Raw genomic sequence first — 16,535 nt, 5'->3', positions numbered from 1 at the left:
TATCTTATTGATGAGAGATAGAGATATAAACTCTATATACATATTTTCAAGGATCATACTGGTTTACTTGCGGTTATATTATGTTTTGTCCATACACATTGCTGAACAAAAAATTGGTGGTGCATTTGGTACCATCTCTTTTTCATTTACCATAGCGGCAAGCGCTTGTCGATCCGCCTGGCTGAACAAATTTTATTATTTGCCAAGTTCGAACTCCCCTGATAAAATGGTAATCACTTCTCGGTGTGCGGCAAGATGCTGTGGACTTTCTGCCGACTCCACCACAACGGTGTACCGAGTACATACCAGGAACTAGTCCGCCCAAGAGTCCGCCCTTAACGAGAATGTGTATCCTACTGTCGGCTTAGGTTTTGGGTTCCAAGTTCGAAGGCAACAAAAAGACACAGACAGAGTAGAGTTTGGAAGAGAGGCACAACAGGGAGAAAAATACCGCCATTGAAGACTGCCGAGGTATTTCTACTTTTCATTCTTCGTCATGTTCTCCTCTTGCAGTTTACTATATTCATCTTTCTCAAACTTCTTTCAGATTCATTTATTTCTTATTCTAAAACCCTAATTTTTATTCTTCTAAAACCATTTCTTTTTTATTTTTCTAATATTAGTTCTATCTCCCCTTGTTTATGTGTAGGCTATTGCTGATAAGAATGATAACTGGTGGGAAAAGCCTTGTTTCTTCATCTCCCGCATTTTCAAGTGATGGGAAAAAACTATTGGTCTGTACTGGCAATGCAGTTTCAATCTTTAGCACCTCCACTGGCTTACAGGTAGTTTTTTCTCATTTTCTCAGTTCTTAGAATTTGTTTTGCTGAAATTTTTGAGGTATTTAACTTTTCTGTTTTGGTTTACATAGATAACCGAATTGGAAGGTCACACAGGACTTGTTACTTCTGTGATTGTTGTACCGTCTCTTACCCCAGCAAGTAAATTTTTGTCTTATTGCTGGACATCGTCACTGGATGGAACTATTCGTTACTGGGACTTTTCTACAGCACAAGTTATCAAAAAATTTGATATCGAGCTGCCGATATTCTCAATGGTAAGAAATAGTCTTTCACTTAAAACCTTAAAGGAAGTTATTGTTAAGGTCCATTAGGCGTTTTTTCTAGTGGTTTATTTGTTGTTGAAAGTGCGTAACTTTTTTTTTTTGATTGGTTGATATTGCCTAACTTGCGATTCAGTTTAATTTTAAGTGTGTTTATTTCTTTACCAGGTGATTCCGAATTTACCTGGACTATCCAATGAGAGCAGTGGAAAAGTATCAGATCCTTTTGCTTTTGTATCAGTTGAAGATACAAACACAACAGATGACAATGCTTTTAGGGGAAAAATATGGAGATATAACTTAGCAAAAGGTTGTAAAGTTGGTGTAGTTCTGACAGAGGTAGTCTCTAGCCAACTCTTATTTTCTTGTAAAAGAAGTCTAATTTTTGTGAGTTTGAAACATAATGATCTCACTAGGTATTTTTCCTGCACTTTGGCACTGTGCAAGTTCTGATTGCTTTATTGTTTGAGCAAATGAGTACCTTACATCATTATCTGTTCCACACAACATATAGAATCTAGGCAGATTGCTATGCCTAGAAGTTGGATGTGTAGTCGTCACTATCGCTCTCATGTCAGATTATTGTAATACTTGGATATTTTCCCGCTGTATGTACGTATATATGTGTATGTGGTTAATTATTTTTCACCTAATTCTAGGTCAGATGTGCAGTAGAAATATTGAAGGACATAAATTCCAAATTGAATACTAAGCATTACTTCACACATTGCTTACGCTGAAACAATTAACCTTGTATACACCACTCTATTTAGGGTCATGTCGCCGTCATAAGCTTCTTTCTCATTTAATCTAAGATTCTCCCAGAATCCTGCTAAATGCGCAAATTTCGGTTTCTTAGCCCTGCATAGATTTGAGAAATTTCGTATGGGTATATGATTGTTTACTTATGTCTTGCATCTACTTGTGTTCAGACTAGACACCTGGAGTATATAACTAGCAGTCCCTCGGGAGATTTTTTTGGCATTCGACACAAGCGCAAGGTTCATATATGGAAGATCTTTGCTAAAGACTCAAAATATGATGTCAAGAAGATAACACTGCACCACACTAAAAACTTCACAGCCATTGCGTTTCATCCAACAGAGAAAATCATAGCCGCAGGTGATTCAACTGGAAGGATTTTGATCTGGAGAGGTATTGGAAAGAAAACTTTTTCCGGAGGACGCAAGAATGTGATAGTGGTAAAGAATGATGAAACTGCTCCTGGGGTGAGGGGTGAGGATGATGCCGAGTCATGCTCAACATGGCATTGGCACCCATCTGAAGTGAAGGTTCTGTCTTTTTCTTTTGATGGAGCTTATCTATACTCAGGTAAAGCAGAAACCAGATTAATGACTTCATTTTGATTTTGTTCTTTTCAGTATTTCGTATGTCACTTGTATGACCATGGTTTTTACCCTGGGGAAAAATGAAAAATCTAAATTCTGTATGTGATAATTATCTTATTTAGGGGGAAAGGAGGGAGTTCTAGTGGTTTGGCAGCTCGACACAGGCAAACAGAGATTTCTTCCGCGTATTGGATCCCCACTTACATATTTTGCAGAGTCTTTGGATCCTACTCTTTCCTCAGTAAGGACTTTTACTAATGTAAATTTGATGATTTCTTTTCAAATCGGGAGTACCTGTCAACTAGAATGTAGCAGAACTTACTGTTGAAGTTATACTGAATAATGGTATGTTTAGATATCTTGTGCAGACAATCAAATACATCTTTTGCAAATGCCTTCCATGGAAATCTTGAAGTCCATCGCTGGGATTAAGGTTTGTACTTGTTCTTTCTTTTGTCCTATTAGGTACTTTTTTGTAAATGTGCTACGGAATCTATTTGGTAATCCAAGAGAACTGCCAAGATCTCCAAGGTTGTTTGAATTATCTCATTGAGACATTCGTGGTCTGTATGGGGATCCGACGACAGGTTTCAACATATATTCTGGCATTTTTTAGTAAAATGGGCGTTCGTACTCTCTCATTAGTTGTGTACTTGGACTAGATGTCGCACTTTGGGCACATTAATGCTATACCATTGGAACCATCCTGTAATTTTCTTCTAGGTGATGTGTGCCTTTCGGAAGGGATTCTTTTCACTTGTCTGTTGCATTATTTTAACATAGATACTCAATGGTGTATATACAGCTTCCTTCCCTTCTCGACGTCAAAGAGGGATCATGCAATGTTATGGCCTTCGATTACAGCACTGGTTTAGTTGCATTGAGAACAGAAACCTATTCAATACAATTCTACAGCTTGTTCGACGACCATGAGATTTCACAGGTATGCAGATTTGGATATGATGATACTCTCTTTGTTGTTTACTTCATTCTGTATAGTATCTTTCCAGAGTTGTGTTTTCTTCTGTTCAGATTTTAGAAATGTGTTAAAGAATGCAAAACTAAACATTTTAAATTGGCTTCTTTTTTCCTTCCCAAGTTTTCTTATTCATGTAGGCATGTATTCCAACCTTTGTGGCCCATCTTGTGCCTTACTTTCTAGGAAATTTATTGTGGTTGGTGTGGCTTGAATAACTAGTATTCATTGCTTAATACATCTCTCAGGTTTAACTGAACCAAAAAGTAAAGAGATTTCCCCCAAAAGAGACCTTCAGTCTTGGCATTGCATATCCACATGTTTTGGGTATGAAACACCAAACATTTCTTTCTATTGGATTGGCGCTTGTGCAAGGGCTTGCATACATTTTGTCTCTGCACTTTTTTATATATTTATGAGATTTGCTTGCACTCGTCGAACCCATTTACACTATTGGATACACCCTAGGATTCGTTTAAATTGGTATGTTTCTGGTAAAACATTTGGATGATCATGTTATATAGTTCAGATCCGTATGACTTGTATGGAATAGTTTATTGTAGGGTTTCCTCTGTTTCACTAAGTAGTAAGGACCTCCATTGGGTCCTTACGTTCTGTGCCTCATACTGTAACAATAAGAGTAAACCATGGTCAACTTACTCTTCCAAGAATGTCGCAGTTATTCTCGTTTCATGATGGAAGCATTTATCCAATTTAGCTTATTTGCAGGTTCAAGTATGTGAAAGAAATCATCAGCCTAGTGACGAAATCACGGTATGTAAAGTTAACAGTAATGAATGGCAATTATTACTTCGGATATCTTTTTGAAACATTATTTTTTAAGTGTAGTGAATGAGTTGATATCTCAATGCCGTTCATAGGGATATCTTGAAATACTTTAAGAACGGAACAAGACCCCTTTTCCTTATGCCCACACACCCACTTAAAAAAGTTCAAAATACTAGATTTTTATCTTGATAATAACTTGTCGAAGCAACTCAATCTGGGGAAAAGCTTTGAAATTACAGTAGAATATCTTGTACAAGTCCAAATTCATATTTTCAACCCTTGATCATGGAACAACGTCAGAGCAGATTTGGAAATTATCTTCACCATGGCTTGGGCCCATTTTAAATTAATGTAAGCTAGATATGGCTACCATTATATTGCTTTCGCATCACCCTACCAAGCCTGGTTTTTCTGTTAGTTTTAATGGACGCTGTTCATACTTATTTTCTGTGTGCGTTTCTTGATATGACCGAGTATGAACTGTTCTTTTCGTTGGTGACTTCCTTTTATTTTTAGTATCTAATATTTATCTAGTTAGTCATACAAATTAGTGATTCCTTATAAGTTGATCGTCTTTTGGGAAAGTGAAGACATTTTTTTATCTTTGATGGATGCAGTTAATTGTAAATTTATTAGCTCTCTCTAAGGATGGCACAAAAATGGGTACGGCTGAAGTTAAGCTCTCGGAGGACGGATTTGGTGGTCTTGTTTGTCTCAGATTTTGGGAAGCTGGGAATCGTAAGGGTGCATTCACCTTGTCGACTGTTATATACGAGCCTCACAGGTCTAAATACTGCATTTGTTATGGTTTTGGATTTCTTAATTCTTATGTGGGTTTCTAACAGTGACATGCTTGTATCCAGTTTCACTCGCCTCCTCATACCTAACCTGAAAATTTCTTTAACTAAATTTTAGTTAAATCACCCTTTGAAGAACCTAAATTATTTAACACAGTGCGAAGAGAATACATTCGTATGAGGATGAGACATGGAGTCTGTTCTCTTGAATGCAGTCTGATTTGTAGTGAGAGTAGGTCGCCTCTCATGGAGTAGTGAAGTTTCTGACTAGATGTTTCATCTTTTAAAGGATAATTCTGATGATTAAGTGATCATGTTCGATAAAAAAGTTACTGGTCTCTTGAATCAATTAGCATGCACCAATTGTTGATCGGAAGGCCCGTCTCGTATCGTGGTTTTCAGATTTGGTGTGTTAATATGTAGCGTTATTAGCACATATTCCGCCAAAATGAAAGACCCCTCTGAGTCTTGAGCATATATATTTTTTCTAAAATATATATAGTGGTCAGATATGGTTTCTTTTTCTCTCATACTTAAATGTTGAAGTAGCACATAACTAGCGATTTGTATTTTTGTTTAAAGTCTTCACTGTGTTTTAATATATATCTTCTTCGTCGCTAATCAACAGTGATGCTGGAATTTCTGCGATAGCCTTCAATCCCACTCGTAATATGGCAGTTAGTACTTCACACGGTGGTGACTTTAAGGTAATAGTATCTCACTTAGTCTGATGAATTCAAGTATTTTTGTAATTATTTCTCAAATTTGTTCGTCTTTCTATACTCAGATTTGGGTTCGGAGTTCTGATCTGCAACAAAAAGATCAAGTGCCTCAGCAATTTGGCTGGAGATGTAACTCCGTTGGTTCATACAAGTATGGTCTTGTTTTCATTTAAATCTCTTTTCCCTATTTAGGCCATTTTACCTGCTATCCTTACAAACACCCAAATATAGTTAAAGCCAAATTAATTTGCTGCAGAACCTTTAGTAGATTTTTAGACCCTTCTATACACATTAGTATGTCTCCCTTATCCATTCAATTCCTTGTAATAATTGGTCTATGATGCCTAAGGCTGGATATCAGAGAGTTTCCATTTTGACTTTTGAGACTCCACGGCAACTGTATGAAGTTTGTTCGTCGATAGAGATGCGACAAAGAACCTTCTAGAACGGCAACTCCTTGAAAAAGTTGTCACATGTATCCTCGACACAATCTAACAGCTAAAATTCCAGATTCTTAGAATTGTCGTTGATGGTTTTATTTATCAAATGTTCAATAATAATCAGAATCACTAATCATCTCTCTCTATCTTTTAACTCGAGTTGCGGTATCCTTTAGGTTTCTGAAGTTATAGTCACTGATTACTGAGATATACGCCATTATAACTTCCACAAGCAGGAAATGATTGCGAGGATAGTAGTGGGTAGTTTGTTGGTTCATGAAGCATTTTCTATGATTAATATATGATCGTTATAAGCTTCCACTTCTGTATGGATTATCAATATACATGGTTTGCTGCTACTTAGGGAAAAGCCAATGACAGCTGCTGCATTTTCTGCTGATGGGTCTGTTCTTGCTGTTGCTGCTGAAACTGTTATTACGTTGTGGAATCCATTAGAAAATGTTCTAGTTGCTGTAATCGGAGATACACCTACGGTAATCCTCTGATTTTCTTACCTGAATTTTTAGTAATCTTTTCTAAAGGCTCGAAGAAAGTGAGTTAAAAAAACGACATATGGTGGTGCTAGACATCTGATACTGTGCATGGAATAAACAAGCAGTAGGAAATGGGATGCCATTTTCCCATGTTTTATGAGGCTGGCCAATATTTTACCATCCCAAAAGGTTTGAGGCTTATGGGTCCAAACCCCCTAGTCTCATGATTAGGATGTAGGGGTTTGATTGACCCATATGCAGTTATCTGAGTTGAACTGAGTCCAAGACGTTTGGTCAAATGTACTAACTCTTACTGCTAGTTCCATGTCACGTTAAGTAGCAAGTTGAACGGAGTGGGAAAAATAGTACCTCTTTCATTAAGTATTTGCGTATACTAGATAGGCACTGCCCTTGGGACCAAGCAAAGTTGACCTCTATGCTAACATCTTCACTGCATCTTATCTGTAAGTATGTGTAACACTAATAGTCAACCTCCTTTTTTCAGCGAATTGTGTCCCTTACTTTTGCTGGGAAGTCAGAATATCTTGTGTCAGTATCCAGAGATTCAAAGCCACAGCTATCAGTTTGGAGTACATCAAAGCTTTCTAAGTTGTGGTCCTATAATCTTCTTATCAAAGGTGCGTATTCTCTTTAAGGGAAATATCAGGGTAGCATATTACTTCATTTGATAGTCAATTCTTGGTCATCCAATATCTATATTGTCTTGCTGTTTAGTTTACTTGAGTAACTGCTCAACAGAAAGGCTCCCAAAATCTTCTATTGAGCGGAAACAAAGTGTGGATGTTGAGTAAAGTAAATAGTGACGGCATGGGCATGGGTTTCGGGGATTACCTGTGAATAATGAACAAGTTGTGACAAATCTAACTTTTTATGTCTTTTCCTAGTAATGTATATTATTTTTGTGAATTGCATAAACTCATTAAGTTGAAAGTACTGCAAAAGTTTCAGTACATTTTTTCCTTTCATTCTTGCTAAGTTAGGGTACCGGTGTAAGATATTAACTTGCTCACAATGGCCGAAGGCTTGACTTTCAAAGCATGTGTCTTGTTACTGAAACTTTGAGCTGGTACAAAGTTTCGGACTAATAAAACTGGATATAATTAAATCCATCTCTTTGCTGGTATCGTGTTTTCTCCTGGATGATGTATGATCCATGTTCTCATCTTCAATATTTTTCTCATGCATGCAGCTGTGACCTGTACCATGGATGGTACTTGTTTTGCTGTTCTAGCCCTTAACCCAAAACTATCCACATCTAATGAGACTGCACATGAAAGCATGGATGGCGTAATCTTATTATTTAGTGTGGAGGATGTGGTTCCTCTGGCAACCTGGACAGTAAAGAAGGTATGTCTTTGCCCTGCATTATTTATCCGATGTGCCACATTGTTCATTTGTCTGTTGATACATAGAAAACTAATATGTCCATTTATTACTTTACTATAAATACCCGTTACTGGCATACTTCCGACTCTCAACCCAAACTAATGAGCCAATTTAACATGATTCTGAGTGATTTGGCGAGGTCTTTGATTATAGAACTGTCCGAGTAGTCTGAGCTGAGAACATCCAAAGTAAGTGGAATACACCATTCTTCATGATACCATTTTCTAGGACTTCTTTTTATCCCGATGAGCAATTTTTTATATTGGAAGAGGCCTCTTTACTACTTGTGACCCATCCAAGCTGCTCATCTGTAGGTTTCGATGTATTAGCTCTTGGTGAGCATCACCATGAACTCAATTATATAACTCTCTGGCTTATAGCTGGTTTTTATTCTTGGTGTTTTTATCTCAGGCAAAGGGAGGGGGACTATCATTTATTCAAGGAGACCCATCTTCACTTGATAGGAAACTTGTCAGCGAAGAACAACCTGCTGAGGTTCTTGTTTATGTCAGTGGTGACCATGAGTATATCATCTTCGATCCACATGGCAAAGAAGACAACACCAACAGGGTATATCGCCGAGAGAGTGTGGTCCCCACGGAGGAGACAGGTAATTTGCTAGTTTTTCATGTCTTCTGCTTGTTCTTTTTTGTTGTTGAAGATATCCATTCTCTTCTGATTGAAAATTAGTAAATGCTGTGGAGAACTGAGAAGGGGAAGTATCCTCGCCTTGTTTTTGTCAATCAGTTTTGACGTCGCTGAATTGGTACACCTTGGCTATTAGTTACTTGTTAACAAACAAGTGGGATTAACTATTTCAGTCTCAGATCCACATTGTCTTGTCTTATACATTATTTTAGTCATGCCAACCGGTCCAGGTACTGATTCTACTGTACCTGAATGATTCTGACACCAACTGTAGGTGTATGATGAATATCATTATGTAAACATGAGTTAAACTGTGAACTTCGAGACATCTCTTTCAATACGATGCTTAGAGCCCAAACTGAACAGTTACAGAGAAAAGTCATAGTTGTATGTCTTCTGAATCTCATCTGATTGTGAATCTCAGGGGAAACTTGATTAGAATTCCTTCCATATAACTGAATCTCAAATTTAGCAGAAGAATCACTGGTGCGATGTCCGTAAATTTAGCACCCGTTACTGTTAAGTTAACAATCTGCTTCTCTATGTATCAGGAGTATCTGGGTATGCATCTATTTATGGTGAGCTTCCTAATATTAGCGGCACTGAGAAAGATCAGACGCTGCGGATCCCATTTGTGCCTTCGGAAAGGCCTTGGGAGAGCATATTCAGTGGATCATCACATGTCCGTCTACCTCTTACAAAATTATGTTCAGTTTTTTTGGAATCCTTGCTTGAAAGAAGGCCAGAAGCTGTACAATAAAGTAGGATAGCCCAGAATTTGATCAATTTTGTTGGATATATTTATAATCACCTGTTATATCTTTTCATGCCCACTTATACATCTTAGCTGTTTATGACGGGGAAAGAGGAGGAAATTTTTTAAGGTCAGTGATGTGTATGCGGTTATAAAAGAGTTTACTTCTTCACACTGTGAGAGGTTCCAATATAGGTCAAAGCATGCGGGTGGTGCTGTAATCCTTGTAAGGTAGTAGAAGTGGCAGATTCATCATGTGATCGTAGTCAAAATTTTGTTTTTCACCCTTTGTAATGTTTGACCTTTTATGTGGTTGAAATCATTTTGATTAGTTTTTATCTTCGTTTTTGAAATTTCATTTCTTTTTGCAGATTAAAAATTTATATGCCGACCTATTTTGCCACATTGCTGCCTTTAATTTTATCTACCATTAGTCCATTTCGTTGTTGACCATTGCACTACTAGTTTCTTCTCTAGCCAGACGTTCCGCCCCTTGCTCAGCCGGGACTAACCAATCAACTTGATTAATTTATTCCTCCTATTTAAATTTTTATGGACTGCATGTTTGATGATGATCTTAGTTTGCAGTGAAGAAACCTGACCCTTATATGCAATCAGACTATCAAGTATCAACGTATATCTGGAAACAAAGTTGATCTGCTATTTCATTTCATGCCGTTGAAAGCCTTGGAATATACACTTAAGCTCCCGAATAAAAAAAGAATTATAGGGACACCTTGAAGCGAATTTGACTTGCAAAAAAGAAAAGGAGAATCAGTGCAAAGCGCGTTCATATGATTCGGAGGTAAAAACTGTACACATTTATCGGGATCTATCAATAGTTCTACAGTTATTTATCAGATTTCAATATCTGCATGTGAAAGGTTCTCTCGGACAGTTAAACATGTCATAGTACTGGCACATTCATTTTTCAAGGTTCTGTCTCTCCAATTTTCTTCTCGTTTAACTTTTTAACGAGGAACAATTTACTTCTGGAATGAGAGGGAATACGATCGTGTGGTTGGATCTTTCACCGCTTTGAAGTTGTCGATGCTCATCCCAAAACGTCCTAACACAGAGTTTCCCATTTCTTTTAGCTTCCGTGGAATAAAAAAGAGGCTGGGTTTTATAAGCATGGCCCCATCAAAGAGTATGCAAATACCAACATTGAAGATTAAGAAGTCCTACTCATACGTAAGTTCAGTAAGAGAGACAACTGACAAGGGGCCATTGGGCCAAACATTACAAATGAAAATAATAACAACTTCTACAGCCATCTAACCGCCATGGGATTCAACAACTCAAAAGTCTTACTGTGGTGTTATTCGAAGAAAACGCTAGCTCTAGTATATTGCATTTTTGCATCATCTATTCATGATCCTTCAAAGAACTGATACGTTAAAATGGCGCTAATGCACCATATACACCAGCATTACATGTCCACAGTGTTGAATCTGAATTAATATCATGACTCATATCATACCTTTCAAAATAGCAGCACTGAGACGATTAAGTACAGATACATCACTAATATGATGGACATTTTAACTCCGCGTTCTTAAACCCAGATTATATACCTCAACTGAATATGTTTAATATAAGGCTCCTTAAGGTACTCCAGTGACAGCAAAATAGTACATAATTTACGTACTTTATGTAGCTAGTGGTGAAGTGACAGACACTTCACCTTCAACAAAAACCCGATAAGGAACTCGAACACAATAGATAACCCTGACGCATATAAGTCATTGTTTAAGGCTTTAAGCCACCTTCAAAACTTAACCACTTCACACCTTAAAAATGCTCAAATGCCATTGAAACTTATCCTATATCCACACAAATACAGGAAATCAAGAGGCCAAAATTTAATTTCTGAATGTTATATATCTCTCTCTGACCAGATATTACTTTCTAGAAACAACAAACCAAAACTGTACCCAACCTTCACATACCAGAAACCCTGGTTGACAAGGTATACGCCATGCCACGATAACCATGAACTTTAAGAATTGTGGCCTACTGTCTACCACTTGACTTGTATACTTCCCCCAACAGTTATCGGTAATTTTTAAGAAGACTTGTAGCCCACAAATACTGTGACCTTTGAGAGAACTTGTAGCCCAGTGAGGTGATTCTCACGCACATGCAACTCAAAGGTGTTGGCTAAGTTGCATCCCAATATGCAACAGAGCATGAACTTTTAACTACTTATCACGCGATTAAGACAAGACAATATGAAAAATGCCATCCTATTCGGAAGTACTAAACTAGTGTATAATGCATCATGCTTCATTTTCATGAAACTTTACTGAATATCTAGTCCCATATCTATCAAATACAATACCTCTTCATCCTAAAAGGTCTCATGTAATTCATCAGAAGACTGCTAAATAGTCCAACTCCATACAATCATTTAAAAAAGTAAGATTCACTGATAGAAGAAACGAGCTTAGAAGTTTTCTGCACTAGAAGTGAAGGATGAGAGATATAATAAGAGAACAGAGCAAGAGCTTATGACTTACCAATCATCTCTTCTTTCATCTTTTCTCGCTTTTCTGCAGCTAAGGGCTCCAAGCGTACAATGGATCTTCTAGCTTGATTATTTGAAGGATCCAACTCTACAATTTTCTTCATGTCTGAAAGAAAAGAAAAACAGTAAATAAATTCATAAGTTGATCAGTGGTAAACAAAAGATATCTTCACGAAGAATAAGGGAGAGGAACTATGTCTAGAGAAATCTTGTTAACATTCAGACCTATCACAGCTTCTTCAAAGTGTTCAAGCTTTTCGTGAGCCTCCCCTCTTCTAATCAGAGCTTTCATATATGCAGGATTTAACTCCAAAGCTTTGTTGCATTCCTTAATAGTCTCCTCATATCTGCCCTGAGAATATCATGTATCAACTTCAAGATCAAATAATACAACAAAGTGACCAGACGAAAAAGAAGCCCACTATGATACATGAAAAGAAAACCATGGTCGAAACTTAAAATTACACACTCAAGTACATAGTTCAGAACAGACGGTGTAACAAGACCTAAAAGAAGGCAAAAGAAACATATTGGGTCATTTGTCATGTGCCTTAGGTTGAATAATAAACATCATGTTATATATACTCGTACCAAATTTGAGAAGCAAGCAGCTCTATTTGCATGACATATAGAGCGGATCTCAATGGATGCAGGCATATCAGCAGCAACCTGTAACGCAAGCTCATACCGCAACAAGGCATCTTCATACTGCGCAGACCTGAAAAGCTTATTTCCTTCAGTTTTCGCATCATTGGCTTCACTTAAAGCTTTCTGCATCAGTAATAAACAAAAATAAAAGATAATGATCATTTGATTCTAGTGTAACTTAATGATATAACAACTAATGAGTAGTAACCACTAATATTTGGTTCGGCAAGTGAAAAAACATCATGCATTGTTGGCTACTTGGCTTATTGCTAGTTGAATCTGATATCAATTCATGTTGACAGCATACAATGCGCCAACAGAGGATGACAGCCAAAACAATTACTTTCCATAACAACCAATGGCTAATGAATTTCCTCTGTGATCTCCACAGAAAATGTAAGCACCTTTTTTATAATTATCAACACTTAATTCACACTAGCTATTAGACTCAATACTGTTCAAGTAACAGTAAAAAACAACTAAGCAAAAGTGAAAATAAGATTGCTACAGAGAGTGAGAATGGGGAATTAGGATCGAAGTAGAATAAGGTTAAAGAAGGAAGGAGGGAGATAACTTAGAAGGTAAAGGATACATGGACATGGTTACTGTTAGAGCAAGTCTTATGGTGGAATCCATCCTATTCCAAGTGTGGAAAAATTGTGGAATGTCAAGTCTAGTGGCTTCTAAATTGGTTTTTTCCATGAAAAATTCAAGCAGTGTTCCATGGTTTTGTGGGAGGTCATGTGGAATCCATATGAGAGCTAATCAGATTAGCATAAAACACTATTCAGAAAGCGCTAACCAGAAGACAGGAAACGCTAACCAGAATAGCACACTAGAAGACGAAAAGCGCTAATCAGAATAGCGCTTTTTTTTATCCGTAGATTTAAAAGGGGCCCTTGAAAATCTAATGGCTAAAAAAAAAGCGTTAATCTTAATAGCGTAAAACGCTATTCAGAATAGCATTTTTCTAACACTATTCTAATTAGCGTTTTTGTTGTTCCACCACTACACTTGCACTTCCATCCACAATTCCAAATGCTGAGGTGGCGTGGAAGATGGAACTCTTCCACCATAAGACTTCTCTTACTACTATAATGAAATTATGTAAATTTGGGAAGAACTTTGGATATAAAAATTGAGACTAATATAGATAGTCTACTCATTTTCCTATCTTTACACTAGTTGTATAGCAGTATGAATAAAGAAGACACAGAATGTAGATATACCAATACTGTAGTTACTCTGTCTCCATGGCTCAGCTAAGCTAATGTATCCCATTGATTCACATACTTGGATCTTACAGACTTTACAAAATAATTGGTACAGGATTCCCAGTTTTGTGCATGCTCCTGGTCTTTGACCAATTATCTACTCTTTCATATATATATTATATTCCTGTTACTCTTATCTATAATAAAAATCAATAATTGAGGAAATTAGACCTCTAATGTACATCAAATGCAAATAAAAGCCAAATTAAAACCCTAATAAACAGAATACTCCAACTTTGAATGTACCTGTTGTAATTCCTCGTTAGATGGAGATGGAGCAAGAACAGGTTCTTCTTCTTCTTCTTCTCTAGCCCCATCACCTTCACTTGCTGTTTCAAATCCATCGTTATTAGTCTCTTCGGTTGATTTAATACTACTACTATTTGATTCAACTACATTAATTTGTGTACTGGTATCTTCATCTTCACCCCCGTTTGGTGCTGATTCGATAATCACCATTTTTGCGAATTATTTCACGGAGATTATGAGAAAAACAAAAATGAGGTTTTTTTTTTTTTTTTTTGACCTTTTTTATTATTATTCATAGCCCACAAACTACGTTAGCAAATCAGCGAATAAGTGAGAGAGTAAGTTATAGTGAATCATTAAGAAATGTCTAAAAAAAACGTTTTAGGGTTTTTCTTTTAGGTTTTTCTTTTTCTTTCGTATTAGAGTTTATATACATGAGAAAAAAATTAACCTTAAAACCCTAGTTGTTACTAGATACAAAGTTCATAAAACGATTGTACCCTTGTACTTATTTGCTATCGTGTGTACTTCTAGTAGATTAGTAGAAAACATGTTGAAAGTTGAAACATCTGTTGAATGTTTGCTTGAAATCGTTTTGCCGCAAAGGCATGAAGTTCCATCTAACTTCAGAAGATTGTTAAGTTCAAAGTTGAGATGGCATATATATTTCTTCCATGTCATTGGTTGTTTAAGCTTTTGTGGAGAATATAAGTCTTAAAACTGCTCTCGAGTTTGGATTGGTCGATGATCCTATGTCTTGTCAGGTCTTGCTCTTGCATTCGCCACTGACAATTTTACAAGAATTTTTCCATGAATAAGTTCCCAATGGTCTCAGGAGTGTTGGTCCATCCGTGTACTCAACCATGTTCCCAATGGTCTCAGGCTTGTACCAAGCTCTTTTTCTTGCCCTGACTCGTAAGAAGATGCTGCCATTGATGGTTATACGAGTGCTCGGAGGAGTTGGACTTGAAACAGAGAAGAGAGCAGTAAGGCCGAGAATAAAAAGGCAATAGGGAAGATGAAGAATACAGAGATGACTAGTTTGAATTCAATCACGGACACTCCCCCTTCGTGAAATTTAAAAGTGCCTGGATTTTTGTTTTCCGATAATTAACTCTCACGAACACTTCCCCCTCTGTAAAGAATCAATTCTGGTGGTCGAGAACTCACGGACACTCTGATGGTCGAGAATTCGTTGAACTCTCGTACACTACACCTACACCAACCGTGAAATGTATTTTCACATGATTTTGATAACTACTGAAAACTCCCGGGCACTCTGATAGCCGAGAATCCGTTTAACTCTCATACACCAGACCAACCGTGAAATTTCTTTTCACATGATTTTGATTACTGAAAACTCACGGACACTCCGGTGGGCGAGAATCCATTGAACTCTCATACACAAGACCAACCGTGAAATTTCTGTTCACCTGATTTTGGTAACCATTAACTTTGTTATCTTTTCAACTGACAAGTTAATTCAGGATGACTCTGCTATTTGTTATAAAATGTCTATAGAACTACTATAGCAACACATCCAAGATATAGAAATTTATATGTTACGGCTTCAAATGGAAGTTGTTGTCCGCCGGTTTAGAAGAAGAAGGAGAAGAAGGTTCGTGATTCATATGGTCGGTTTAGAGTTCAGTTATAATAGCTGAATCAGCTCAGTGTGATCGGTAATATAACAACTCAACTCGACTCGCCTCTAACCGTTTTCTAAAAACTCGGTATGGGCTATAATATGGGTTATGGTTAATAAAATGAAAAATATTGTGGGTTATAGTTAAAATGGACTATGGTTAATAAAAGTGTGGGTTATATTTATGAGAAGCCTTTTTTTCTCTTTTCTTTTTCAGTTTTGTTACTAGTTTTTTACCCGTGCGTAGACCATTGAGGCCTCCATCGGTTCCGGACAGACCATCCAATTGAACAATTTTGAAATGCATAGACACACCAAATGTGAGGCCCGCATTTCTGGAAAAAACAGGGATCCGACTTTTGGGTGTTTTTGTGTCTATATGGTTTTAAGGGGGTTCAGATGACCCTTCTGGATTTGACCAACCCCCTTAAAACCAACTTCGGCCCCATTTTTGTAATATAAGAGCATCTCCAACGGGACTCTCTTCACTTCATATTTTGAAGGCCACATAGAATTTTATCACATTTTTAGAAAAAAACGTCTCCAATGGAATCCTCTAAAGATAATGTGAAGATGATGTGGGAGGCGGTTATCATTACATCCTTTACATGATCCTCGGGTTTTAAAGGATCTCTTCTAGGATGTGAAGAATCCTAGTCAGCAATTTCATTCTAAAATAAATAGTAAAACGGTTAAACTTTAAAAGCACAAAATATTTTGACAAATAATCTTGATACATGTGTACTAATT

General features: G+C 37.1%; 2 protein-coding genes across 4 annotated transcripts; one reads left to right on the top strand and one right to left on the bottom strand.

The window, feature by feature from the left end:
- Nucleotides 1–282: 282 nt before the first annotated feature.
- LOC113301313 (WD repeat-containing protein 75-like) lies at nucleotides 283–9,797 on the top strand. Its single transcript, XM_026550076.1, has 17 exons — nucleotides 283–471; nucleotides 650–785; nucleotides 872–1,057; nucleotides 1,232–1,402; nucleotides 1,996–2,395; nucleotides 2,535–2,653; nucleotides 2,768–2,845; nucleotides 3,218–3,355; nucleotides 4,118–4,162; nucleotides 4,795–4,961; nucleotides 5,603–5,681; nucleotides 5,762–5,847; nucleotides 6,501–6,630; nucleotides 7,136–7,268; nucleotides 7,841–7,998; nucleotides 8,449–8,647; nucleotides 9,237–9,797. The coding sequence occupies exons 2-17, from the start codon at nucleotides 666–668 to the stop codon at nucleotides 9,443–9,445; spliced, it is 2,418 nt and encodes an 805-aa protein (XP_026405861.1). The 5' UTR covers nucleotides 283–471; nucleotides 650–665; the 3' UTR covers nucleotides 9,446–9,797.
- A 437-nt stretch (nucleotides 9,798–10,234) lies between these two features.
- LOC113301524 (tetratricopeptide repeat protein 1-like) lies at nucleotides 10,235–14,518 on the bottom strand. 3 transcript variants are annotated; one of them, XM_026550294.1, is made up of 5 exons: nucleotides 14,138–14,518; nucleotides 12,561–12,740; nucleotides 12,195–12,321; nucleotides 11,962–12,075; nucleotides 10,235–10,508 (listed from the first exon to the last, which is right to left on the bottom strand). In XM_026550294.1, exons 1-5 carry the CDS (start codon nucleotides 14,348–14,350, stop codon nucleotides 10,426–10,428), a joined length of 717 nt encoding a protein of 238 aa, XP_026406079.1. In that variant the 5' UTR covers nucleotides 14,351–14,518; the 3' UTR covers nucleotides 10,235–10,425. The 3 variants fall into 3 exon arrangements, with proteins under 3 accessions (XP_026406079.1, XP_026406081.1, XP_026406082.1); XM_026550296.1 differs by lacking the exon at nucleotides 10,235–10,508 and adding an exon at nucleotides 10,733–10,893; XM_026550297.1 differs by lacking the exon at nucleotides 10,235–10,508 and adding an exon at nucleotides 10,930–11,265 and having other exon boundaries at nucleotides 14,138–14,517.
- Nucleotides 14,519–16,535: the final 2,017 nt, after the last annotated feature.

Source organism: Papaver somniferum, chromosome 8, assembly GCF_003573695.1.
Source record: "Papaver somniferum cultivar HN1 chromosome 8, ASM357369v1, whole genome shotgun sequence".
In the NCBI taxonomy this organism is placed as follows: Eukaryota; Viridiplantae; Streptophyta; class Magnoliopsida; order Ranunculales; family Papaveraceae; genus Papaver; species Papaver somniferum.
This window is presented reverse-complemented; position numbering and strand designations above follow the sequence as displayed.